General features: G+C 44.6%; 1 protein-coding gene across 1 annotated transcript in view; it reads right to left on the reverse strand.

Annotated features, from left to right (window-relative positions):
* The window catches only part of alk (ALK receptor tyrosine kinase), a 320,052-nt gene that overhangs the window by 30,989 nt on the left and 261,932 nt on the right, over positions 1 to 27,131 (reverse strand). The window contains exons 7-13 of the mRNA XM_053846084.1: positions 26,028 to 26,162; positions 24,640 to 24,743; positions 21,862 to 22,034; positions 21,111 to 21,205; positions 10,510 to 10,629; positions 2,604 to 2,769; positions 1,385 to 1,532 (exon numbers count right to left, since the gene is read on the reverse strand). Coding sequence (XP_053702059.1) covers positions 1,385 to 1,532; positions 2,604 to 2,769; positions 10,510 to 10,629; positions 21,111 to 21,205; positions 21,862 to 22,034; positions 24,640 to 24,743; positions 26,028 to 26,162 — 941 coding nt within the window. The remainder of the gene's footprint in view (positions 1 to 1,384; positions 1,533 to 2,603; positions 2,770 to 10,509; positions 10,630 to 21,110; positions 21,206 to 21,861; positions 22,035 to 24,639; positions 24,744 to 26,027; positions 26,163 to 27,131) is intronic.

Raw genomic sequence — 27,131 nt, forward strand, 5'->3', positions numbered from 1 at the left:
CCGGGCGGAAGAGCTCAGTAATGATCTCAGCCACCTCTGGCTAAACTGGAGTAAGCGGAATAAAGACAGTCGGGAATTCAGTACGAGCGGCGCTCGCAGATTTAATCAGTCGTCGGAGGCCGTAAAGCGCTACGATTTAGAGGAGGACTCTGGTGCGGTGAAGCCGAGCGAGGTGAAGGGGTGCGAGAGGTTCTTTTAATTTCACAGCATCCAAGTTATCCTATTACAAGACGGTTTTATTTTCTCTGCGTAAAAAGTCCTCCTGCCGCCACTGAACAGTAAAACAAATCAGCGGAATTTATAAGCACTTATCTTTGTTTACTGGGATTCGGAGCAAAGTGGCAGAGAAATGTTGTGGAGCAGATTAAAGTTTGCTGCTGACGCGTTCATCATCGCGGCGTTCGTTTTGATCGATGTTCACTTTAATCGCTTTTAATTTAAACGCCCAAGGTTTGTGAGGACGCACACACAGACGCACACACGCAACACAGATACACGCTAGCAGCCACAGCAACACGAGTGAAGGAAAGATCGACAAACCTGTGCGGTGACTCAGTGAAACAACAAACAGAACAATACATTAATCCTTACGAACATAATGACACACGCAACAATAGACACACAAACACACAGATACAACTGAAGAGCACAAAGCAAAGAAGAATAAAAGCTGAGTAAAATGATACACATCAACAAGCACTACACAAACAGAACTCAATGTTGCCGCTCCGAAAATGACACATTCATGCGACTTTATTGATAAAACACACACAAACTAGGGCTGAAAATAATGACTATTTTTATAGTCGACTAGTCACCGAGTGCCTTAATGATGAGTCAACTTGTCGGCGTGTGACATGTAAAATGTTTTAAATGTTAAATTTTAACTGCTCAAAATGTGCTGTGAAAGCAATGCGTCCTTTGATGTGTCCTTTGATGAAATGGTCCAATATTTTTTGGGTTGCAGCATTAGCTAACAGCGGTGTGAGGGATTACTCAGCGACTAGTTGACTCATGCAACCATTGGTGAGTTATACAATATTCAGTTAGTGTCGACTAGTTGTTGCAACTCTACACACACAGGACAACCAACAGTCTTCACAGTCACACTTATCAAAGGCACGTGTTTGAATCACACTATAGACAGAACCAAAATCTTTCCTTTATCCTATTAGATAAAACAAAATAGTCTAACACTTAAATTGATTCAACTGGTGGCTCGGGGGCCACATATGGCACAAGCACTATGTTAACACAAAAGGGTGGGATCGGAAAAATCCTGCAGTGTATTAGACAGTGAATGCAACACATTTTTATCTGCAAACTGACATTGTTTATGTGAGATAACTACAAGCAAGAGAAGATGGGTGAAGCGGACACTCACGTTGGGACAAGCGTCCTCTCCTTTCTGTCCCACCAGGATGTGAATCAGCTCTCCCTTCCTCAACAGAAAGTCTCCGGTGATATGGACGCCGTGCGAGCGCCTCATCGCCAGAACGCTGCGTCCGCCCGCTGCACCGTAGGCAGTGATCCTGGAGTCAGACCAAGCAGGTAGTTAATTTCTCCATCTTCTGTGAATCCGGAGCTCGCAAACTCCTTCACGAGACTGCAATATTAAAAACAGCTTTTGACCGTACACAGAGAGGGTCATCCGCAAACACACGCAGGAAAGCAAACACTCCAGCAGCAGACACTCATTTTCAAACCAACAGTTTTCTTGCCAGCATTGGGAAGCCAAAAAAAAAAAAAAAAAACTTGATTGGTTTTTGGGAGTGTTTCGATATTTCCTCCTCCCCGGTGGCTGTTGGGAGAGAGAGCCGCTGCCCGGTGTTTGGTAGCTACCTCAGCTGCTTGCCTAATGACTTCTGGGAGATGCAGAGCTCATATTCATCTCTGTGGCCGTCTGTCAGACTCATTTACTGGCACTGCCAGCTCAACAGGGCCGCATCAACACCACAAACTCTGGAGTTTATGAGACGGCCAAAAGTGTTTTGCTCCAGAGTAAAACTTGAGGATGAAGGATGTCGACAATACAGCGAATCTGGAATCTGATAAGAAGTCATAACAATAGTAGCGTCAATAAAAACGCAGCTTGCAACCGTCTTGTCAGATGTGGCATCACTGACGGCCGAGAGAGACGTCAATGCCGTGGGATGATTCCATGGCATCGAGTGGGAGGTCAAGTTGATGGGCTGGTTTTGAAACTCTTGAAGGTCAAGTCGTGCGGCAGAGATGTGGGAGGAGTTTTGATATTTTTGGTGTCTTGAGGGAGGTGTGAATCAGTAAAGCTGCTTCACACAGATGACAGAGAGAATGTTGGTCAGAAGCTCTCTGGATGTAGGCGAGATTGAGGACGTATTATCATTCTGACCGCGTTACATAAACACAAAATCTGGATAGAAAAATGCTGATTCTCTGTTATTTCTTGGAACAGCAGTAGCAGTAACATTAGCACTCTGTTGCAAAAATAATAATAGCTGCAGTAGTAGTGGTACAGTTAGAAACAGTAGTAGCAGCAACAATAGCGGTAGTCGTCATTCACACAAGGGTAGATAGATGTGGGCAGTACCGATGAAAGACGGGAAGGTTGTGAGCATCTCTACCTGTAGGTGCCGGTGTCGGGGACCTTCCATGTCTGGATCCCTTTGAAGTGCCCTCGGGTGTCCACTGTCACATTGACGTTGGTGTTCCTGTAGGAGTTGAGGCACTGAGTGGGAGTCGGACCCTCCGGACCCACCGCTCCGCACGTGTTAAATATCCACTTTTTGCCTGCACGGAGAGAAGAAGTAAAGATGCCTATTGGTTCTCTCCAGAAGGAGGTGTTTGAGGCCAGCAGAATTCAAGACGGTTCTAATGGGGACGACTGGAACGGTATGAGTCGATCACTCAGCGGATGGTAACACAAGACCACCCGGAGACACAGCCACTGCACCACAGCTGACAAACAATCCCGAGTTGCAACTAAGTGGAGATCTTTCCAGGGTAATTAGAACCAGATTAGTCCTGTCAGATGGACCTAGAAGGACTTTGTGGTGATAAATCCTGATTTAAAGCTCGTGAGCGTGAGCAACACGTAAGACTGTGGAGGGAAGATTCTCTTTATTAGTCTCCCACTGCCCATCTGTGGAAGCTCAGAGACCACTTATCTCAGGCGCAAGTCCATCTGAGCAAATGTGACGGCGGCTTGTGTGTGCGCTCCACTCTCCCTCCACGCCGCCGCACAGCTGTGTCGGCGACCAGGATTTAAAAAAAAAAACCCGTACATGGAGCAAGTCCAGCCCTGAACAACAGAACAATTTGCTTTCTGAGGTTGAGATGAGTTCAACCTGTAGCTTCTTTCATAAGCAAACATTGTCCTCTTTGTATATCCATCTGCTTTCGGCAGCTTATCTGGGGTTGGGTCGTGGGGGCAGCAGCCAAAAATAGGAGGCCGACACCTCACTTTGACCACAAATCTAGAAACTGAGAGACACAATTTTGCCTCACCAGGGATTTGTTTTGGCTCAGCTGTTTCTTCCCTGGGACAAAGGGTTTCTGTGGTCCAGCCCTCCCTCACTTCTGAACAAGCCCCTTGCTTCACTGTTTTCTGACATATATTTACGTATGATTTTATTTTTATATTATTTTACCATTGGAATTCAACAAAAGGAAGAATATAGTGGAAGAACATTGCAGACATGTAGTCATTGAAATGTAAGTGCTAGAAGCTTCCACCGCAGATGAGCGTGGTGAGGCAGGAAGTAATGTCTCAGAAAGAAAAGCAGATGAAACGCTCCGACTTCTTCGTCTGTTCCTTAAGGCCATTCCTGTTAAACTCCGAATGTACCAGCTGACTGATTGGTTTGTTTCAAAGGGCAGCAGTAGAAAGTTACAATATTATGGCTTCACTCTGTCTTCCCGGCGATTGAATTCAAGCTCCCAGAAAAGACAATTTCATCAGCGCAAACACTTCTATAACCTCCACGAGCCATATAGAAGACGGATATGGAGTCTCCCTGCGCTCGCTGAATGAAAAACAAGGTTTTGAAATGACTCCAGAAACATCCTCCACCGACATTCCTCAAGTCGATATTTGTAAACGAGTTTAGAAGAAAGTTGTTTTTTTTTTTGAGGAGGTGGCTTTTAGCACCGAATACAGGTCTGATATTCGACTGCTAAAGCAGGAAGCTCACATAAGAATATCGTCGTATACGACACCGGCCCACGTAGCCGAGGAGTCGGGATGTGAATGTGGACACGACGTCTTCTCTGGATGGACAGTTAAACCTTAGTCATTATAACCAGTCAACTCAAACATCTGGGCCCCATAGCACAGTCGGTATTCTACCTCACTTTGCGCACTCTCTCACTTACTTGCTGCCTTCAGTCTCCTGCTAGTCCCGACAATTCTTCGAAAGGAAGTGACATCATTGCAATATGCCTTCCGTTACTTTCTCATTCGTCAGTGGTCATTCTTTTATGTCGCATTTCCATGCATGAGGGGTTTAACCCAATCCCCTTTGCCTTTCCAAGGCATTTCCTGATGCCGTAGGCAGCGCTTCACTGAACTGCCCAAGCTGTATAAAGACAGTTCCAGTAAGAGTTGGTAAAACATTCCTAAAGGCTCCACTTTATAACTGCATTTTTGGCATGAGTGCAGCTCTTGGTTGCTTTCGGTACTATTCATATAGACCAAGAAACATACATTCTGTGAGGAAACAATGCCACCTTACCCACACGTTGGGGGGGCAGCAGCTTCCAAAGGTCGCACCAAACGCCCTTCTCCTCGGCAACACCTACCACCTCCGACTGGGGGATCCAGAGATGCTCCCAGACCAGAGAAGAGATGTAATCCCTGCACCTGGTTCTGCATGGACCCCTCTATCTCCTCCCAGCTGGCCGTGCTTGAAACCCCTCCAATGGGAGGCGTCCAGGGGGCCATCCTCAGGATATGCCCGAACTAACTCAACTGACCTCTCAATACGGCTCTACTCAGAGTCTCTCCCAAGTGACGAAACTCCTCACCCTATCTTTAAGGGAGGCGTCCACCACCTGTCGGAGAAAACTCATTTCAGACATGTCCTCACCTGAATTCCGAAATGCGCCGTAGAGGAAACATCTGATTCGATTGACACACTTAACTTGTCATGTCTGGAAGCAAACTCCACTCCACGATCATCAATATGCGAAGCCTTAGAACTTTTTACGCAAACAACACATTTTTAATGTGGTCGAGGGAGGAAGCAGCTTGAGTTGCGAAGTGGGAGACACCCTGGACTGGTTGTCAGCCCATTACAGAACATGTATCGTTGAACATCAGACGCCGGATACGAGGTCCTGACCCACCACCAGGCATATTTCAACACAAAGAGCCGCAGTTCTTGTCCCACCAGAACCTCGGTTTAATGATCAACATGCTGAACAAGCCTCACTGATACATCATCGCTAGCATATTGCTGCTTGTCATTGGTGATGAACTTTGATTCCAAGCCTCTTACTCAGCATGCATCCTCTTCAACCGCTGACAGTCGCCCTCCCCGGACTGACCATTAGAAAGATGGATCAAGACAGGCACGCTGGAATGGATCGGAATGTTTAATGCGAGCGCTTACGTGACGCCCACTTCATTACCAAACGCCTGTTTTGCCTAGGTGTGCTTGATATTCTTCTCGTATCCGTCTCCGAGACGAATATTTTCCCTTCAAAACTCAAAGTAACAACAAGTAACTCGGCGATTGCTGTGGGGCGCCTGGTAAACAGTGAAGCGCACATCTCGCCTTTGCAGCTAATTAGCGGGCAGTTAGCGGCCAGAACTCCGCGCATCAAGGCGCCTCCGGGGACCAACGTCTGTCAGTTATTTTCAAGACCCAATCGGATCGCTTCAAACGTGTCTGTCTTTCATTTGATGCCAGTTTTCGTCTCGTCGACAGCACTCGCAGAAGTGGAGAACCTTGATGTGAAAATGTGCCGGTGTTTCAAAGTTGCTGCCACTTCAAACTGAACTTTTGAAGATAAGCTTTGGATAGCACGGTGTTTTCTATTATCTTGGGCGAAACCTGAAAACAAAAATAGACGTGTTTAGAAATTTCTTTTCCTGGAAACCTGCACCTCTATTTACCCGCCGAAAGAGAGAAGGAGAGATAGGGGCGAAAAAAAAGAAACACTTGCTTCCAGGTTAGCGGCGCGTTCCCTTTTCCGTCGGGAAGAATAATCGCAGAGAGAATAGAAAGCAAGCTCATCTAGGGCAACTTTTTCACAACCCTCCCACACAAAGTGGATGATGACTCAGCAGGGAAACGCGGGTGTCGTGTTGTAGGTGAGTGGACCATCAGTGGAGGAATGAGATGAAGGAACAACAGGAGGATGAGCTGGGAGGTGGAGACCCGTAAGATGTTAAACAGCAGTGATAGTCACATCTACCTGTCTTCTGACACTAAGGGGGTTTGAATACAAACAGTGCGTGTCACCAGCACAAATCCAGCACAGCTATAGTAGCGTGTATGAATCGGTTTTCCGCCACGGTAGTAAAGACCAGTCGTCCTAATTTGACCCGAGTAGCTATATATGAAACTGAACATGTACTGGACCATGGAGGAAGGGAGTGTAACAATTTACCTATTGTTTTCTAGGAGTTATTACTGAAGTCCTCTAAGTATCATTTCATGTCACACACCTATTTTTAGGGGCTTTCAGCTCGAGCAGAATAAGCACCGCAGCTATGCTACACGCCCAGCATTATTGGTTTTAGCTGTTGTAAGGGCAGTTTTTCCCTCCTCCAGAAACCTTTGCCCTTTCATGAACCCAGCGCCAGTTAGCTTCTTCCTTTGAAAACTACAGCCTCACACAGCAGCTGCAGTTTTTCCGACTCTCTGACCCGGTGATCTGAGTTTGGCTCATATCAAGGAGGATAGTAAGTTTGAGATCGATGCAGGATGGCCAACGCTTCGAGAAGTTGCTTTTGGCTGCAAGATATTTTTTTTTTTGCAGTGTAACATCACATTTCCAGGTCACTGTTGACCTTTTGTAGAATACAATAAGTGACATTTTGGACTCTTTTTAAAAGAGATTTTGGAATCTTTTTTCCCTGTAGTATTTTGTTCTGTAATAAACTCCTCCAGTCTCTCAACTACAACCCATTTTAAGAAGAGTCCTACACATAACAGTACATTGACACTAGATATGAGTAGTACCACAGGGCTCATCATGGAGGTGGACTTGACTTGACGTGATGGAGTTCTGCGTTTTTTTTTTTTTAGAAAAATCCGGAAAAAAAACACCATATTAAATTAAGTCCGTTGCTCCCGGAACTGGAGTCACACATTCCGGTCGGACATATGAGGCGATGGACCACTGCTCATCGGAGAGAGATTTACTTCACATGACTAAAAGCGTTTTTATTGTCACCAATTCCGTAAACGTCAAAAGTTTCCACCCTGACTTGTTGTTTCTCTCTCGCGCCCATCAGATCCTTCAGAGGTTTCTCTCTCTGCATCTGTCACCGTGAAGTCTGTAGTGCTTCACACTCTGCAACATCTCCATGTTACCTGAAACGTGCTGGAAAGACGCTGAACATATTGCATCTCCTGTCTGTTTCTATTGTCATCGCACCTCTACCTTTCAGTTTCAATGCTTTTTTTGGTGATTTTTCCCCGGATAAGTCTCCAGCCCTCCAGTCTTATACTCCCCTCCAGTTTTGTCCGTGGACTTTGGTTGTGTTCTCCTGCTTTAGCCAGCACCTTTTGTTTACTTCTCCTCAAAACTTTTTATTGTCTATTCCTACTCCTGTCGTGCCCAGTCTCCACTTGTCTCAGAGGACAGAATTTTTGATAGATTGTATTAGATATTTGCAGAAGAAATAGAAAGATCCGACTCAATGTACTCCAGTGTGGTAGCAGTTATGCTAGACGGGAGTCAGTGGACAACTTCACGAAACAAAAATGAAAGTCTGCTGAGAGAGAATGTTGGGCACGCAGTTGAAACTTAGAGGAGAGACCAGACAGGAGACGGGGACGACTCGTAGGGTTAATCAGTGAGCGTGTCGGTGAACGCGGCCAGTCTTGTTGGAGTGACGGGCCCACTGAGCTAAAACCCTCAGGAGGCCACGGTGCCCTGCAGACGTCAAAGCATCGGCTCCAGGAAGGGCGGGCGGCGGACGCCGGGCGAATAACAACTCCGATGTCGTCTCTGAAACTGCAAGCTCAACTCCTTTCCCCCTCCGAGTTAATATCTATGATAATCACTGGGATGAGAGCGCTGTGATCTCCAAGTCCAATTTCTCTCGAGGGAGATTTAAACACCCTTCATTGTGCCCATACCATCCTCTGTGTAATGCACGGCAGACAAGGGCTGCGGTTGTTGCAGTTACCACCAGCAAATAGTCCTTATATTTGAATGGCTTTGAAACGGCAAATTTCCGGCTCCGTTCCTTGCTTTCCTTTGTAGGTGGAGAATCAATTGTTGGCCGAGTGACCTGCGCCTGTGGCTCCCCTGCCATGTATAATCTCCTAACATTATCAAGTCATATCATCCGGCCGCGCATCTGAGCTTCCCTTGTCCTCGCCTCACCTTCCACTGGCGACTGGAGCGTGAAGAAGCCCACCACATGATAAATCAATAGAGGGAAGAAATGATTTCATACAGCCTTTGTTCTCTTCTCCGAAGCAGATTTTCCAGGTTGGCGCTATAATAATGACAGGAAATGTAATGGTAATTGAACAAATAACAATTTATTTTATAATTTATAATTTATTTTGGTGGGAAAAAATGAATTTGGAAATGAAACAATACAAATATTTGTTTTTATTAATAGTAAAAATAAACAATATAATACATATTAATATCTATAAATATTAAAATACAAATAACTTTGTTTTATGCATGTCCAAGAAACATTGTGTTTTAGTCTGTTTTCATTAAAATTACTTATACAAATCATATACAAATTATTTTCATATAAATGAAAAAAGTTCTGTAAGAAGTTTCTTCATTTAAAAAATATATTCTTATTCTGATTGTCATATTTTTCTAGATAATATGAAAAAACTATATATATTTATATATATATAGTTAAATATTAATATCTATAAATATTAAAATACAAATAACTTTGTTTTATGCATGTTCAAGAAACATTGTGTTTTAGTCTGTTTTCATGAAAATTACTTATACAAATCATATACAAATTATTTTCATATAAATGAAAAAAATTCTGTAAGAAGTTTCTTTATTTTAAAAATATATTCTTATTCTGATTGTCATATTTTTCTAGATAATATGAAAAAAAAACCCTATATATATTTATATATATATATAGTTAAATATTAATATCTATAAATATTAAAATACAAATAGCTTTGTTTTATGCATGTTCAAGAAACATTGTGTTTTAGTCTGTTTTCATTAAAATTACTTATACAAATCATATACAAATTATTTTCATATAAATGAAAAAATTTCTGTAAGAACATATATTCTTATTCTGATTGTCATATTTTTCTAGATAATATGCAAAAAACTGTATGTAAAAAATCCTGCACTTTTTGTTTTTAGGACTTTTTTCTTTTAGATTATATGTATAAAACTCAGTGAGGACACCGAGTCTGGAGTCTATCCCAGCTACTCGGGATTTGGGGACACCCTGGACAGGTGTCTAGCCCATCAGACAGACCACCACTCACACATTTACACCAACAGACAATGTTGAGTGACCATTTAATTGCATGTTTTTGGACTGTGGGAAGAAACCAGAGTGCCCTATTGCTTATGAGTGTCTGCAGCACACACCACTGCGCCACCATTCCACCCGTGCTAGTTTCCTCTTACACCCCAAAAGATGCCATCCTCACCCCGGACCAGCTCAGTCTCTGGGACCAGTTGTCAAGAAGGCGATTGTAGAACCAGCCAAATCGATTGTGAGCTGTTGAGCGTGTGACGTCCAAACTCCCCCAGTCATGAATGACTTTTTCAGCTATAAAAGTATTTGAAAGCTGGAAAAATACACGTCGCAATTCTGTCGGAGAGCAAGCATAAAACACAGATGGATGTCACTACAGCTCAGGAAAAACCTTTCTCCAGCAGTAATGCGCGCACACATCTAACATTTATAAAGCCCACAAGTCTGACAACACATTCATCCGGCAGAGAAACACTCCAAACTTCACATGAAAGTCAGCGGCCCAAGAAAGGATGTTTGATTCTGCAGCAAGTCAAACTTATGACTTCAAATATTGTGGCTGAAGCCGCCGTGTTCATCTTTACCCTTTGGAGGCGAGAGAGGGGGAGAAAGTGCGAGGTGGGAAATGTCAAGTCTGTGTAACCGGCTCCATTGACATTCTCAGGAGACAAATTGGAGGATTTTATACTTCAAAACTGCCCGTCCCGCTCCATTTACCGCCAAAGGAGGTCTCTGCAGGATTCACCCGTGTGTGTGTGTCTGTGTGTGGGGGCACTGCGCACCAGCAGGGGGCGCACTTTTATTGCAGGTGTAGCAGTAACCTTTGAGGGAATAAAACGCTGTTTCTTGACACTTACTGAAGTCCGGCGTGGGGTCGATGATCCGAGGGATGACGATAGATGACGGCGAGGTGGCGAGCGGCGGTCTGTACGGAGGCCGGGTGGCGGCGCTGGCCACTGGCGGGAACTCCCCGTTAGCTGGAGGAAAATAAATCACAGTTATTATTATTTTATTTTTTTTTATTTTGGAGGAATGAAATGCGGCAGCTGCATGATAGAAGCGAGGCGCAGAAGAAAATATGATAACCATTATCAGGGGTCCTGCTTTCATTTGAGCTGTAATAGCAGCAGACGACGTGGACGGAATGAAACTTCTGTGTTTGCTTCTCACCGTGTCTGGCTTCTGTAATCTTCAGAAGACGTTCCTCTTTTTAAAATGAGTCCACCTCACATCTTTTCTGACCCTTCGTATCGTCGCAAGCAAGCTCAAGCCGAGTATAAAAAATATTCATACATCATTTAAAAAAAAAAAAGGTTAAAATATCTATTAACATTAATACAACATTGATATTTTGCATTAAATTATAAAAATTTTAATAAAAAAAACAAGCAAAACATGTTATTTAATCCGAAATAAAATATATTTTTTCTTTTTTCTTTTTTAAATATTTGACAGCACATGGCAATAATCCAATAAAATGCAATAGTGTGAGTCTATAAAAGTTTTCTTTAAGAAAGAAAGAAAAAAATCATGAAAACATTTCAGCGTTCATGAATAATAAATATAGATACACACATACATATAACGCTTATATATATATATATATATATATATATATATATATATATATATATATATATTCATCATCATTTTTGCAGGAGAAAAAAAAAAGTTTCAGAATTTTCCTACATTACGATTATATTGAGTTAATGTGACAGTTTGGATTAGTTTTATCATAAATATTAAATGATAGGAGTAAAAGAAAAAAGGATTTGCCTTCATATTTATTGAGAAACTAAAATGAATTATTTTAACCAAAACTGCTAAATCATTTTATGCAATGCTTATTAAAATTTTGGGGGGATTACTAGTGATTTGAGGTGTGATTTAAAAAAAGGTGGAAGCAGCGGAAGGAAAATTTATATCTGATAAATCTGTTATTTGGATCCATTTTTTTTCTGCGATGAAGCGATGAAAGTGCCTTCAAATACTATTAAAGTACGCGCCAGCGTGTCTGCTACATGTCTGTCTTTTTGCAGTCTTGTTTCCATTGTTGTTTTGTCTTTGCAAATCCCTTTTGTTCTTATATTCCTTTTCAGTTTAAATCTCTTTTCCTCCGGCGCTTCCCTTCCCATTTTCTTTTATTCATCGATACCTGATTTATTTAGTCTCTGGCTGCACATGCTGACTTTCCTTCCTAATTGCTTCCTTCACGTACCATTCTCTTGATCTCTTCTCTTGTGTTCGTCTCCATGAGTCGACTTCACGCTTCGAAGTGTTTTGTAAATTCAATCAGCGACAACCGACACCCAGCAGCTCTTTTGTCGACTCACTTTTGAAGCTTGAAGAGCAAATATTTGCCGCTAGAATGTTGCTGTGGCTCCCATTATGCATTGTTGGAGCGACGATCTTGAGCCATTGATACACAACTACAGCTGCTTCCGTGAGTCAAGCGCCTCTCGCAGATGAAACCAATGAGACATCGATAAGCGGCTGCAGGTGCTGTGAGAAGCTCAGCAGAGCACAAGTCCAGGAAGCCGACTCCTAATTGTGATCGGGCCGTAGTCGCTGCCAAGATAGTGGCATTTATCTGCTCGGAGGAGACAAACCATTTCCGCCTTCCCGGCTGCCACCCGGGGAGTTTACGTTTCATTGCATGGAGAGACGTTTCATCTTCATCTGTGGAATCATTTTGCCGGCGAAGACACAATCTAATCCCCGGCTCACTGGTTATCTCCCCATCTTAATGAAAGTACAAAGTGTGGCTTCTGGAACGCTGTTTAAGTGCTGCACAATATTGGGGAATTTTCCAGAAATTAAAGGATGATAAATGAGTTTTGAACTGAGACTCATTGCTGCATCCAAACTACTAGGACATAATCTGGAGTGGTGTTCAATTCACACCGTTTTACAGTGGAACCTCGGTTCTCGACCACAATCCGTTCCAGACGCCGTTCGAGAAGCGATTTGTTCAAAATCTGAATCTATTTTTCCCATTACAATGAATGGAAAAAGAAACAATGCGTTCCAAGCCTTAAAATAGTCTTTTGTAGGAGTGAATGTAGAGTGTCTGCTGCAGGTGGCTGTTCCTCTATGTGTGTGGCCGCTGCATGTGGGAGGGGTTGCCGAGTGAGTGACGTCTCTCCAGAAGTGAAGAGGTGCCCGGTGCGTGTCCAGCTCTGAATGTGCGCTTCTGTGCAGTTTGGCTGTGACAAAGTCATAAACCAAGTCACGCTCTGTCCCAGACTCGCCTCATCCCTGTCCCAGCTCCAGCCCACAACAGGACATCAAACCCTGGAGTGAGCGCTCCAGCACCTCCCCTGTGACACTCTACCACGATCCAGTGCAGAGACAGGAAAGGTTTTACACCTCAATATGAAGAAAAAACAGTCAGTAAATGTAGCTAACGGGACACGTCTCCATACAGAGGCTGCGTTACACACAATAACAGAGCGCGTCGTGGCGCACATTATGTTTTTCTGGCTTTTTTCAGAGGCGTTCGAGTTCTGGATTTTTGTTCGAAAACAGAAGCAAAAAAATCTCGAAATTTTTGTTCGAAGTCCGGGACATTCGAAAACCGAGGTACCACTGTATTTTTAAGAACGGTGGCTTGCCATGGAGGGACAAGGTCGCACTGGTGAGGATGGGACTCGCTTGGACTTGTAGGGGCAGCTGGAGTGGAGAGGTGTTAGCTCAAGAAACAGCCTTCAGATGGATGAGTGGTGAGAAGGTGTCCTCCAAATTGGTTGGAAGAAAGGCCTTCACCCACTGCAGCCCTGGTTTTGACTGCACTGTGTTCGGTGAAGTGATCTGGTTCTCTGTCGGGCCGTTGCCACTGGATGGCGAACAGGTGAGCGCAAGTGTCTGGAATGAAGGCTCCGACCCACTAGTGAGGGCAGGATAGAGACAGACGGTCAATGCCTCTTCAATGATGAGGACTCTGTCCAAGCAGGTAATGGAGAAGAAAGACTCTTATCTTTGGTTAGAATTGGGTCGTGTTGGAATGAACAAGATACCGTCCACGTCCAACTAGGAGAGGAGCCAGGAAATTCTGGAGAGATCACATGGAGCAATTGTCCCGGTCGGAGGCAGATGAACCCGTCCTTGCAAAGGTTTCTGAGCCAGTGCCTGGAATTAACTGCAGGGAGGTGGAGAAAATAGATGGATGGACGAATCAAATGAGTCTCCATTAGGATAAACCACGTTGAATTGTTGCCTGAGCAGCCTCTGTCTCGCACCTTAAGTCTCTCAGGTCTGATGCAATGGTGAGTTGATACTGTGGTGCTCATCATATCTGGCACCTCAGGGATGTGAGGGATCTGAGAGCTTTGTGTAGGAATCTATCAATGGAGGTTCCCATGAATCTGTCAGGCAGGAGTCTGGAAAGCCACTTTTCTGTGGGCCTGCGACCCCAGTAGGACTTTCCAGTCTGGCCACGAATTGAGTTGTGGAGACGTATAAATCAGCGTACGGTCATTAAAAGATTTCAGAACTTTCTCACCAAGCACCTTGAAATCCATCATCGTGGAATGGAAAGAATGTGGCACCATGACAGACCCGCCTCGGGCCGCCACAGAACAACAGTCGGGGCGAGAGAGGGCATAAATCAGAGCGGTAAGCACGGACCAAAGGTGACCCTGAACGAGCAGGAGGCAGCACAAACACGGAGACAGACACATAATATTTCTATCACTTATTAATTGCCATTGAAAATGGGAAGAAGGAACAGGGATCCTCTTGAATTCTTTGTGTGTTTGCCTCTACATTTCTCCTCTCTTCACATCCCAAATCCCTAACTCCAGCCAAACGTTGACTCATTAACAGGATTGTGGCGTGTTCGCTGTTTTAATCAGAGCGGCACAAACTTTCTCTGCCTAAGCTTCAAAGCTTAAAAAACACCCACCACCCAATACCTGCCAGCCGGAGAATCAATACCTCATTTCATAACTTGAGCAAGAATCTTCATCTCCTTTGATAAGAGAGGCTCACACGGCGCCGGGTAGGTTGAAACGGAGCGTTATCTGTGTCGAAGAAAGGCCATTTATCCGTCACAAAATGGCTAGCAAGACGCCCTGCATTGTTATTCGGAGCACGCGGAAGCTTTCTACGGCGGGGGCTATCTCACACAGGCAGCCGCGGCGGCCGCTGTTTGTATGCTGGCGAAAGAAAGACTCAGCAAGTTCACCCCAAAGAAGAACGGACCAGAGGGCAGGACTGAATTCGGGCGCGGCTGTCGCTGCTCATTAGCGGGGCAGCGTAATCTTCCAAAAAAAAAAAAAAAAAATTGACAGGGGAGCCGCCTCTGCAATGGACGGGAAATATCTCAAGACTGCAGAGGTCTTGCGGAAGTCGCCACACGGCAGACATTTCATAATCACAGTCCTTATGGAGTTGTGCTATTTAAAGGCGCACGAGCTGCTTTAACACAACTTGGGCGGCAGGAGCGTCCGCCAAAGTGCTCCAAATTACAGCGATATATCATCACCGCTAAGAGATGTGCGGCTGTGGCGCTTCTTTGCTTCTTGCAGGAGCTCGAGTTAAAACGGTTCCTGTCAAGAAATGACAAAACGAATCGCACGCTGTCAGCTCTATCCATCAACATGATTAGATTATATCACGAGGAAGCGATTCGAGGGGGAAAAAAAAACAAAGCCCTGTTTTCTGTTCAGGAGGAAAGACACGGCCAGGCTGAGTGAAGAAGCTAGCGTTGTGTCTATGTGAGATAAGCAGAGGTTGGCGTGGCAAGTGAGGAAAGACTGATGGAGACAGCGTTGGACGTCGGAGACTTAAGAAGACAAAAACATTTGAATCACTGATGCTAATTTTAAATATCACGTTGTGATCCAAGTCGTATGGCGACGCTTCTTTTAGCTATCTTGCTCTCGAAGGGAATAGCTTAGGAACCATCTTAATGTTTTCAGATCCACATGTTTTGTCTTCCTTTTGGATAAACTCATCCTGGACTCCAGTTGTTGGCCCCTCTATACAAGCGTTTCTCTGCTCGACATATACACATACTCATAGAACTGAAGTTACCTCCAGGTAACTAGTATTTCTATTTCGTACATGCTGCGCCCTGTAACGGAAGGTCTTAGGGATGAGTTAGTTCCTGGCTGGGACGCAGACCTCCGTCACCACGAGGAACCCATCCCACCTGACTTCACTGCACCGAGATACTGCCGGTGACCGTATGACATACCATCATGTCATGCAAGTAAAACTACACAAACTGTGGACGACCTTGATGCTCGGACACATTCTATTATTTTCACTTACTTTTTAGGGTTTTTTTTCCCCCTGTTTTCATGCTGAGGTAGAGACTAATTCCCTCCATTTGAATTCTGATCAGAAGGTGAGGAATTTTATTAGCAGGCATTAAAAACGTTCAGATTGCGTTGGCATCGCAGCCATACATCAAACCTGTGACGGTTACTCAATAGACGCTCCGTTTCTCAGCGGCCATTTCTTTTGTTAATAGTATTTGCAAATCAAAGGGTCAACGTGAGCGAACGTCCCGTAATGACCGGTCGCCGTTAGTAAAAGTTACTCGGCGTATGAATCATAATGTAGAGACGTTTTATGGATTGTAGCTTTTTAACTTCCCTTTAAATGGCCCTTCCTTCATTGGTGGACTTCAGCCACTCACTTTATGCCTCAATAACCCAGATTCATAAATTAAAAAGGAATGTTTCCAATAAAAATAAAGGAATAAATGAAGCTGGGTATTTGCTTTTATGATCCGTTTAAGGTTGAAAACATTGGTGTGTTAGCGATGATGCTGATCGTACGTTTTTTTTTGCTCTTTTCTGCATGTACACGGTTAAATCTAGGTCATGTGACGCTAACATTACGGTGAAAACCTTGAGCTTGCACTGCACTTGCAAGTGCTGAACCTTCCACATGCATCAAGCCGACACAGTGTCTGATCCTTCCACATGGTTTACCAGCATCTTTTCACGAGCCATGAGGTTTGTCAAGCCTGCCATCGTGGACCATCTTCGGGCACTTATCAGGACCGTCTCAGTAGAGACTCCTCTCCCAACTCTTCTCTCCACAGTTAGGATTCCAAGGTGTAGCTGGAAAATCTAATCTCTCCAACATATCCTGGGTCTGCCCCGTGGCCTCCTCCCTGACTGACATGCCCGAAACTCCTCTCCAGGGAGACGTCTGGGAGGCAATATGAGTTAAGTCAGTAGAATACTTGGCCTGTGAATAAGCTTTGAGGACATATTCCTATTTCAAATAGATTCCGTCACATGACTTTAACAGCACTGTATATTTCTTGTAACATACTCTATTTTTCCCAAAGTAAATCACTGCTTTTCATGTGATTCGGTGGTCTATAGTGCGGACTCTTTAATACCCTGTTGCACTGAACAACAGAACTCTCGCGTGTTGCTGCGCTACTCGCAAGGACACACCAGGGGCGGAGTCAGGTGATGCCGAGGTCTGTAAAAGTAGACACCCAGAGCTTCTGCTGACAAAACATTTTCACATCTAAGATGTAACATACTGGCTTTGCAAAAGGGAAGTTGGCATGCGGCAACACGCAGTGACTTAGCATTAGGTTTTCCCCTCCTGCGCCATTTTCCGGTGCTGTCGGCAGCGCTTCACTGCGCAGTAGAACACAGCAAAAGAACAGGTAGGTATGCAATTCCTATAACTTTGGCGTGAGATGATTCCGGAAGTTACGCGCCTAAAGTTTTGAGAGAATCATACTCGGCACTACAGAGCCCTCTAGTGGCCACTAAACACTTAAACTTCATAACAACACTTTGTTTTCAGGACTCACTCCTTAATCCGTGTCGTTACAAAGCAGATGAATGACTCACAAGTTTATTTACAGATCAGTCAATCTTCATTTCCTTCAATCTTCAGTGACTGTTTACCACGGCGAATGTTGCAATCCAACAAATGGAGTCTTAATGTACTTAGCTAGCTTCCATTAATGTCCACTCTTCCCTCAAAAAAAGGACTCCGTGGCAGCAAATTTGTTTCCTGAGCACAGACCCATCTATTGTAGTGATGTTCTGTAACGCCATTTGCTTTAAAGGCGTGATTTAAAATAAAGGCAGGTGGAGGTGCTGCGTGAGAAGCTCCTCAGTCTCCGGACGCGACGTGCTTTGCGGCGAAGGAAAAACAATCGAGGTGATAGAAGAAAGATGAGCAGACTGAACCATTCGACCTGCTCCTACAGTGACGTCGCTGAAGACGGAATGATAAAAGTGACGGCGGGAGCCGACACCTGAAGGGCAACGGATGTATCACCGAACAAACTATACATCAACGTGAGCGATGAGGAGCCAAAGTGGCATGGGCTGATGAGCCGCTGCTTAATGCGTCTGCAGTATGTTTTCCCGCCTAAACATATCACACGGGCATGCGATTATATCCCAGATCCATCATGCTAATAACTCCGGCTGATCACCCCGGGAGAAGGGGGACACCTTTAGCAGAGCACTTTTCCATCAGCTGCTGTGATCGATAAAATGTGGCTCTGTCAAAGGCGCCGGCGTGTAACGGATACCGGGCCCAGATGAAGAACTTGCCATCTGGAGTGTGAGCGCAGCGGGGATGGATGATCCCGCGGCGCCGCGACACGAGACATAAAGCACAAATTGGTGCGCAAATATCTGCCGGGAAATGTCACCCCTTTAAATAAAGAGTCCCTGACCTGACGTGGCGCTTCGCCGCCCGATGAGGACTTTTGTGATGAGCGTGCGATTCGTTCTTCTCGGAGGAATCTGATGATCTTGCAGGTTAATTAATACATCGACAGCGGACGGAAAATTGTTATTTTTATTGAAGATGGAGGCTACGAAGTGGGCTAGCACAATCACTGGTGTGGACTTTAAAGGAACATTTTTAGCAGTCATTTTCATTCCGAATTATTACCTTCATATACTCATGCTTAGTTGCACTTGTTTCATCCACTCCATCCAATAATATTTTATTAATTTTGAGTGGATATTATTCATCCTTTTCACCACTTTTTGTTGACTAGCTAAGCAATGTGTGGCCTGCGGGCCACTGGTGACCCATTCCTTGTCTGGTGCACATGAAGTCTGTAGATATTTTACCTCCCCCTTCTTCTTTTCTCCTTTTTTTAAACTTACCAAATATATAAATTCATGAATATTTATACTATTGTTCATTTTTTTATTCTTTAAAAAATTATATTGTTTCATGAATAATATTTTTCCCATAAAATATGACTTTGATATGTAGTGTACAGTAGGTTTCTTGGTGCTCCACTCATAAAATAAAATAAAATAAAATAAAATAAAGTTTTCAATGGAAGCAATCTTAATTCAAACTAAGGTAGCTAGATTTTCTGAAAGAAAAAAATGAATTTAAATATAGAGGGTGTAAAGTCTGGACACCTGGGTAAAAATACAACTTCCAACAACCTCTTAAATGCGAAAACAACTTGAAGTACCAGAGCTCATCTAAAATCTGGACAGATAATATGATAGTTCTAATAGGATTCAAAAGTTTTTATTATTAACTGGGAGAAAGAGTTGAGACGGTGCGTCAAGTTGTGGTCATATACTGTAAGAGATGTGTGACGCAGCATTTTATCCAGACTTTACAGACACAGAAAGAACACAGAACTGAACACGAGCGTGTTTCCCTCTCCGCCCACCGAGCTCCCTCACAACGTTGTGGACTAGCATAGCGCTAGTTCCTTTATTTACCAGCATAAAAGGGGGCACCAAATAGTGACAATGTTATGAAACACACTGTGAACCACTGCCCTGAAACAGGTGCGAGCACCTTTATATTCAAGCTCACACCGACAAGCCTCTTCAGCGCTCGCTTGGGATCAAACCGCTTTATATGCAAATAAACGTGCCCTGCTTTTCTGTTTGAGCAGGCAAATGAAGCTCTGTTTTGTTATTTACATTGACGTTTGTTAGGGATTTCAATGGAGCGACACGCGTGACTCGAGAGCCAGGGGTGCGATCGAGAGTTGGACAGAAGACTACTGCGTTCACCTCTTTATATGTGCTCAGCATGGTTCCCCCGACATTGTCGGATGTTTTCAACCTGGCGCCTGGATGGAACCCAACACTATTGCTCCACAAATCTCCAAAAACCTTGTCCGACGTGGATCTTCATTATTAAACAGGTCTCATTGTCAGAGTTCGGGTCGGGCACCAAGACTGGCTCATTTCTATTCCTGTCACAGTTCAAACAGGAGTCTGCAGACCGAGGGAAGCGTTGAACTCCTAACCTTTAATTCCCCCGACGCCCGCCTTCTTTGTCATCTTCCCCCTATTTTCACACCGATAAAGCCTCTCAATTATAAGACAAAAAAAATAAACTATCCAGGAAGGTGATGTTCGCCGTGACCTTTCGACGCCTGTCAAGCCAAATCAAAATGCGAGCGCCTATCAATCCACGCCGGAGATTATTCCAGATTTGAACCCTGGTGACATTTCACGACTCATCAAAGCATTGTGGCGGCAAAAGCAGAAAATAATACGAATCACTTATACGGCAAAATATGAACGTGGTTTAATCATTCAAGACTCGGAAACTAAGGTTCAAAAAGTAATGAAAATGTGTGCTTCAGTCAGGACTCGCCATTTCTGACTTCAGTGTGTTTCTGTTTTCCATATGCTTTGGCTTCTCTAAACTCTCATGACTCCCTTTCTTAGTAGTAGATACATTAGATGTTTGGATTTTCAGGTTTCAGTTAGATGACTGTATTTTATATCATCATATTTATTGTGGTGAATAAGCCTCGAGAAATTATTTAATACAGTAATTCATCCATTGTAAAAAAACCCCAAAAACTAACTATTATTATATAATTATTATATAATTATTATTAGTATTAGTAGTTCTTTTTGATCTCAGTACTACAGCACACCACAACACAACAAGGTATCAGTTGTGTTGTAGTCATGAAGATCCTGTAGCTTTTAAAATGATGTGAGTTTGTCTTGCTATATTGAAAAAGCGGCCTTTTTGGAAAGACATCTTCACCACTATGGCACTTCATTGACACAGGAGACACAATAGCGACACGAGCCGCAACACCACCTCAATCTCATTCTCATTTCACTGTAAACATGATGTTTTTTGGGGGGGAGAGGGGATAAACTCCTGTCCGGACAAAGACAGAATATAGTTATCATGTCTTTTACTACGTCCTGTTCCAGTTTAAAAAAATGCTATTGCAGTTTTAGTTGCTTTTTTAAACCCAAAAGTGAGTGAGTGATGTTCTGGTGTGCAGTGTAGCGCAGTAACTGTAGCCCTATTACCACATCGTGCGACACAACTCTCGACAGGAAAGTAAATATTTTCTTCAGTTTAAGCGCGAACATCATCACTCACGATGCAACACCTCCGGAGGGAGACTGACTGAAGCCTCGCTGACCTGCACTGACCAGGGAGATTAAAATAGACTCAGCAGCTGTTGAGCCAGGAAGCTGTACGATACACTCACAGGCTAAGAAGCAGTTCATGCTGAAGGAGATGTTGTCCAGGGAGATGGCTGAACCGGGTCCAGGTCCGTCTTCGGTGCTGAACTGCAGCCAGAACCTGCGGAGAGACGGGAGGAGGCGAAGGAGAGGTGAGGTTGGGCTGCACTTTCTGGAACACTTCTTCTGACTGACATCGACAAGCTTCCCGCGTCCATCCTCCAGACTTCCACCCGCGAATCTGATTATGATAAATCTCCACAAAGGTCAGCGCGCGCAGACTGGCAGCTTCACCTCGCGGATACGGACATGACATTCCGAGCAGGAGCGCAAACACGCTGACTACCAAACCCAGGTATCAAAAATTAATCACTCTCCGGGGGAGCAGGATTAGCCGAGCTCGGGTGGAGAGTGACTCCGATGAAAATCTCCCCGCTCATTCATCTGCTCACTTCTTGGAGAGGAGTCAGAGCTGCGGCTAATTGGGAAGCCGGTATGATGGGCAGAGCCACGCAGCTCCACGTGGACTTGCGAACAAGTAAAAGATGTTTAACTGTTTCAGGAGTGGCTTCGTCTAAGCCTCTGGCTCTGGTGGGATTCATTAAGTCTGTTTTGCTCACAGTGAGGAGGGAAACTGAAGTCAGCAGTTTTAAGGCAAAAACACCAACAATAGATTTTATGATTCACTCACACCCGGAGGAGTCAGACTGGTCAGGAAGACCCCTTCTTTACCGCTACTTCTTCATCTTTGCTCGCACGAGTCAAGGTGGGACTTACCAGTCGGCCAGTCCGAACAGAGGAACCACCACCAGCTTCCAGCCTTTCTCCCACATGGGTTCACTGGACGAGTGCCAGAGTCTTCTCTGCTCCACTGGCCCGGTGCTGTTCTCCACGATCCACAGCGAGAGCGCCCCCTTCTGTAGTCCTCCAAAGCAAAACTGAAAGCGGACCTGTAGAGAAGAAACGGAAGCTTCACTTCACGTGGTGTCATGTAGCATGTGAACAAACCTACTAGAAATATTAGAACCTAGCTAATGCTAACATCTAGCACCACCTTGCCGCCCCCACATGCTACTCCACCTCTGTCATGTTGACAGGTGGTTCACTAGAAGCTTCTCCCAGCCAGTACTGGTCAATTGTCAAGGCAGACCACTCCACCATGACCGTGCATCAAACATGGCTGACTTTTTTGGCGCAATACAGTGGTACCTCGGTTTTTGAACGTCCCAGACAAATGGGAGTTCGAACAAAAATTACAAGATTTTTTTGCTTCTGATTTGGAACGAAAATCCAGAACTCGAACGCCCTGATAAAAGCCGGACAAACCATAACGTGTGCGGACCGATCAGCTGACCCACAACACGCTTTGTAATTGTGTGTAACGCAGCCTCTGTATGCAGACGTGTCCCGTTAGCTACATTTAATGACTGTTTTTTCTTCATATTGAGGTGCAAAACCTTTCCTGTCTCCGCACTGGACCGTGGTAGAGTGTCACAGGGGAGGTGCTCGCTCTCACTCCAGGGTTTGATGTCCTGTTGTGGGCTGGAGCTGGGACAGGGATGAGGTGAGTCTGGGACAGAGCGTGACTTGGTTTATGACTTTGTCACAGCCAAACTGCACAGAAGCGCACATTCAGAGCTGGACACGCACCGGGCACCTCTTCACTTCTGGAGAGACCTCACTCACTCGGCAACCCCTCCCACATGCAGCGGCCACACACATAGAGGAACAGCCACCTGCAGCAGATACTCTACATTCACTCCTACAAAAGACTATTTTAAGACTTGGAACGCATGAGTTCTTTTTCCATTCATTGTAATGGGAAAAATCGATTCAGATTTTGAACAATTCGCTTCTCGAACGGCCATCTGGAACGGATTGTGTTCGAGAACCGAGGCACCACTGTATTTTGAATGATGTTACGTAAAATTTCCTCTATTTTTTCCCCCCACAAATATGAAAAACTTCTATAGCCACCTTGTAAGTACCTATAAGTAAACTTCAAAAACAATAGTAATAATTAAGCAACCCAACATATGAAACCATCACAAACCGAAAATGTGTGAAAATATATTGTAAAAATACAATAAATATGAGACATTTTAATCTATTGTCAGTAGAGGCTATCACGCGTGAATAGCACATATATAAAATAGCTGGATTATCTATTGTTTTTGCCGTCTTTTGTTTATCCTTATTCTGAAATAACGCGTCAGTAAGATCCAAATTCGAACCTCTGTGGACCGATCCAGCTGCAGAAGTGTGTCGCATTGACTGATGAATTATTCCCACAGACATGTCGGGTCTGACTGCACCATTATAATGCCGTCGTGTCTGTTGTCTGCAGGCTATCTTGTTTACAGAAATAACACATGGAGTCCATTTACAACTGAAGATTACGGGACACTGGGCAAGACATGAAAGTCAACATGGTCCGGTGATAATACCCAAAACTAATATCCTGCGTGTTGCTGTCCAAGAGCAGGCAGGCTAGATGCAGCAGCTCCGGTTTGGTGTCGAGAGAAGGATTTAGTGTGTTAATCTGGAATCATGGCTAATCTCTGGCTGGATGCCGACAGGCTACAAGGAAAATTCTGTGATGTTGCAGAGCCCTCGCTGCAGTGCATTATCAGAAACCTTTTAGTCACACCTGAGCAGCAGCAAGCGTCTCCTCCTCTTCCTCCTCTTCCTCCTCCTCCTCCTCCTCTTCTCCTTATCTCAGACGATTCAAACTTTATTGCGGGTTGGTCCGACCTTGTGAGTATTGAATGACCTTGGGCGACCTTTTGGATTTCGCTTGTCTGGATCCCTGCGCGGGCCAAACTTTGAGGCTGCCAAGAGCGAGTCTGGAGAGCCGGGGGTCGCCGTGGCGAGCGATAATCAGATGGACGGCAGCGAGTTTAAATGTCAGATGCTTCAGAATCAATCTGGACTCCAGGTAAATAATCTCTTCACCTCGAGAGTCTGAATAATGCCGGATTCATATATCAGCTTCGGCCAAACAAGGTCAAACTAATATATCCCACGTAGCGACTGCTTCCTGCAATGACAGTCAAAATCTCTCTACCTGTGCTGCTGAAACTATAGTGAGTGATTAATATGCTCATGTGGTCCGAGGGCAGAAGAGCGACGACAGGGTGAAATCAAATATTATCTTACAGCCAAAGTTAAAGATGCAAAACCATTCCTTCCTTCCTACACCTGACAGTGACATCTCCACTTGAGGGATGTTAGAATGTGCAACCACGTAGTGTTTATGTAGCATCTCTCCACCATTGTGGTAAGTGTACTGGTTCCATTTCAGCCAGATGTTTTAATCCACTCTCACGCAACCATCCCACTTCTGACACCAAGTATTGGGCAAGACAACACCTTCCAATCCTGGTTTTCTCTTCAGTAACCCCAGTGAGGTTCATGGCGATGTCTTCCATTACGATATTATTAAGTTTACTATCCCCGAATTAAGCACCAGCCGTCACTACCTGGGAGAGGCAGAATATTTCAGGAGCTGATCTAAACTCCCGACACCGGTGACCGTATTCAAACGTCTCTCACCATGCATGGGGAGTTTCTCAAAGGAGGTGGAAATAGTGGGCTCCGCAGTAAGGCAGAGCTCCGCAGGCCTTTGAACTGGCTTCCATCCACAGAAAACACAGCACCTGTGGACGAAAGAGAAAGAGTAATGTGTGAATAAGTAGAACCCTGGTGGTGGGAGTTAAAAGGACCTGCAGAAACTCAATACTATATCGGGGGGTTAAGTCTTTGTGTTAAAATGCCAATTGCGCTGTGGGATTCTTCAAACTTAGCTTCGACTTTTCTTGTCGCAGTCCTGTTTTACATTTAATAAGCAGGAAGGTCCAACACCTTGAGACACTTTGACTTCACTGTGGGACCCCACTGGGTCTCAGTATCAATGCTTAACACGGTCGTATACCAAATAAGTTCTGGAGCCATTCATTGAGCTAGAACTGCTGTCAAGATGCTTCGAGTGACGTTCTGGAGGAGGGTTCAGGGTCCTGAGAAATCTGGGCCTTCTGAGCCTCTTCTTTAGATTATGGCACCCTGAGGTCCCTTCATGATCCAGAGCTGAAGCTGAGAGAGTCCAAGGTGGACCTGGTCAAGAGCAACCATTGGCTGTCTAGTGCAGGCGGTGGATTCTGAGGGTGCTTTCACACTAGGGGCTCTGTCTCGAGACAAAGCTCGTTCGTCTCAGAAGTCCGAGATGTGAACACAAGCGAGTCGGGTTTTGGCAGCGGACCTGATCCCCGCTGGAGACCTGCACTTTGTCTCATGAAACTCTCAGCAGCTTCAGTTTGTGAATGAATTTCAAAAGTGAAACTCGTTTGGTCAGTATTTATGGACCAAAGAGAAGCCAAAGTGTTGGTGTTCCACTGGAGAGAACCGTGGCAGACGTTTCTGCTGTGGCATCACGAGTCGCTGTTCTGAACACTCGTGAGTTAAACTCAGGACTGTGGTGCTCTGAGTGCAGAGTGTGTTGCTCCCAGGGGAGAAGGAGAAGCGTCAGGATTCTCCACTCTGGAGCTGGCTCCTTCACTCGAGATAATCACCGAGCAATGCAGCCAGCAGCTTCACAAATCCAAATATCCATCAGACTTACATCCATCTGGCAGAGGAGGATCAAGCTTCCGAATTTGCCACCTCACTTTGGTTTTGCAAGCAAAATGTGCCTTCAGTAACAAATGAAGGAATGAACATCTCACAGATGCTAACTGCTAATGAGCACAGTCTGAGTGAGCTGTTTCCAGGACATTGTCAACCTCAAACCCCAGAAACGATTTCATCCAAAACCTAATGGAACAAACAGTTTATAGAAATAGCTATTTTTTTTCACTAGACTTTAAGCATCATTACTTTGTAAACTTGCTGCTGGATAGCGCTCCACACAGACAGCGGAGTGCAGTGGACCGGCGATGATGAGGTACCTGATGATGGGCAGCTGTGTCGGGGCATCTTGGCTACGGACTTGAGCCTTCTCCATGAAAGACCGCGGCCCATTATGGACTGCCAACTGCATTCGCCCTCTTCAAAAGAGCAGTAGCTGCCGTTGAGGAAGCGGCCTGGAGACAGACAGAAGAGGCGACACGTCAGGGACGGGGGGGGGGTGCGATGAGAGGACTGGGCCGGTCATAATGACTAGCCGGACAAGAAAGGGGCCGGAAAAGAAAGCATGGAGTGAACGCTGACAGCCAGACTGTCAGGGAGAGGGAGGAGAAAAGAGGAAGGAGATGTGGGATCAAGAGGCTGAATGACCGGGAAGTGAGTGGCTGAGAGGCAGGTGACGGGTGCTGAGTAATGGCCGACAAGACGCGTCACAGGGCTAAAAGTTAAGACTGACAATCAGGAACATGGGAAACCAAGAGAAAATCTTTGAAAAAAAGAATATATATATGTATATATATATATATATATATATATATGTTCTTCAGCAAAACTGCAAAGAAAAAAAGAAGGAAAAAAATACACTTCATGCAAACTGTCGGAAATCGGAAAAAGTGTACGCCATGAATACAATTCTGAATAAAATAAATACAATAAAACGTCTAAATATAATAAAATATGTGTTTTTCAAAAATAAACTCGAAAGATGATAAGTAAAGTGTAACTGAAAGTATAGTCATAAAATGCTCGAATTCATTTTAAAAACAGGTGAACAGTTTTTATTGTCGAGGGCGCCATCACTTTCTTTCTCATGTTTTCTTTTCAAGAACTTCTCCGGTAGCTATCACAAGTTTGCAGCTGTCAAGTCAGTTCAGTGACACACTACTGGCACTATATGTAGCAAGTGGATTAAAACTTAGGTGGTGTAGAAGAGAAAACTTCTAGTGGACCTCTGGGGCGCGTTCGTGGCCCAAACATGGGCTCGGGCCTGATGGTTAAGAATCACTGGTCTAGAAAGTTTTGATACAATCTTCCTTTAACATTCAGAAAACCTTGACAGTTAAAAAGGTGGTCCTACTGAAATAAGAGCTCTTCTTTCATCTTCACTTACAGGAATGGGCCATTACCAAAGAAGACAGCCAGTCTTT

Source organism: Synchiropus splendidus, chromosome 16 (assembly GCF_027744825.2).
Source record: "Synchiropus splendidus isolate RoL2022-P1 chromosome 16, RoL_Sspl_1.0, whole genome shotgun sequence".
Taxonomy (NCBI): domain Eukaryota; kingdom Metazoa; phylum Chordata; class Actinopteri; order Syngnathiformes; family Callionymidae; genus Synchiropus; species Synchiropus splendidus.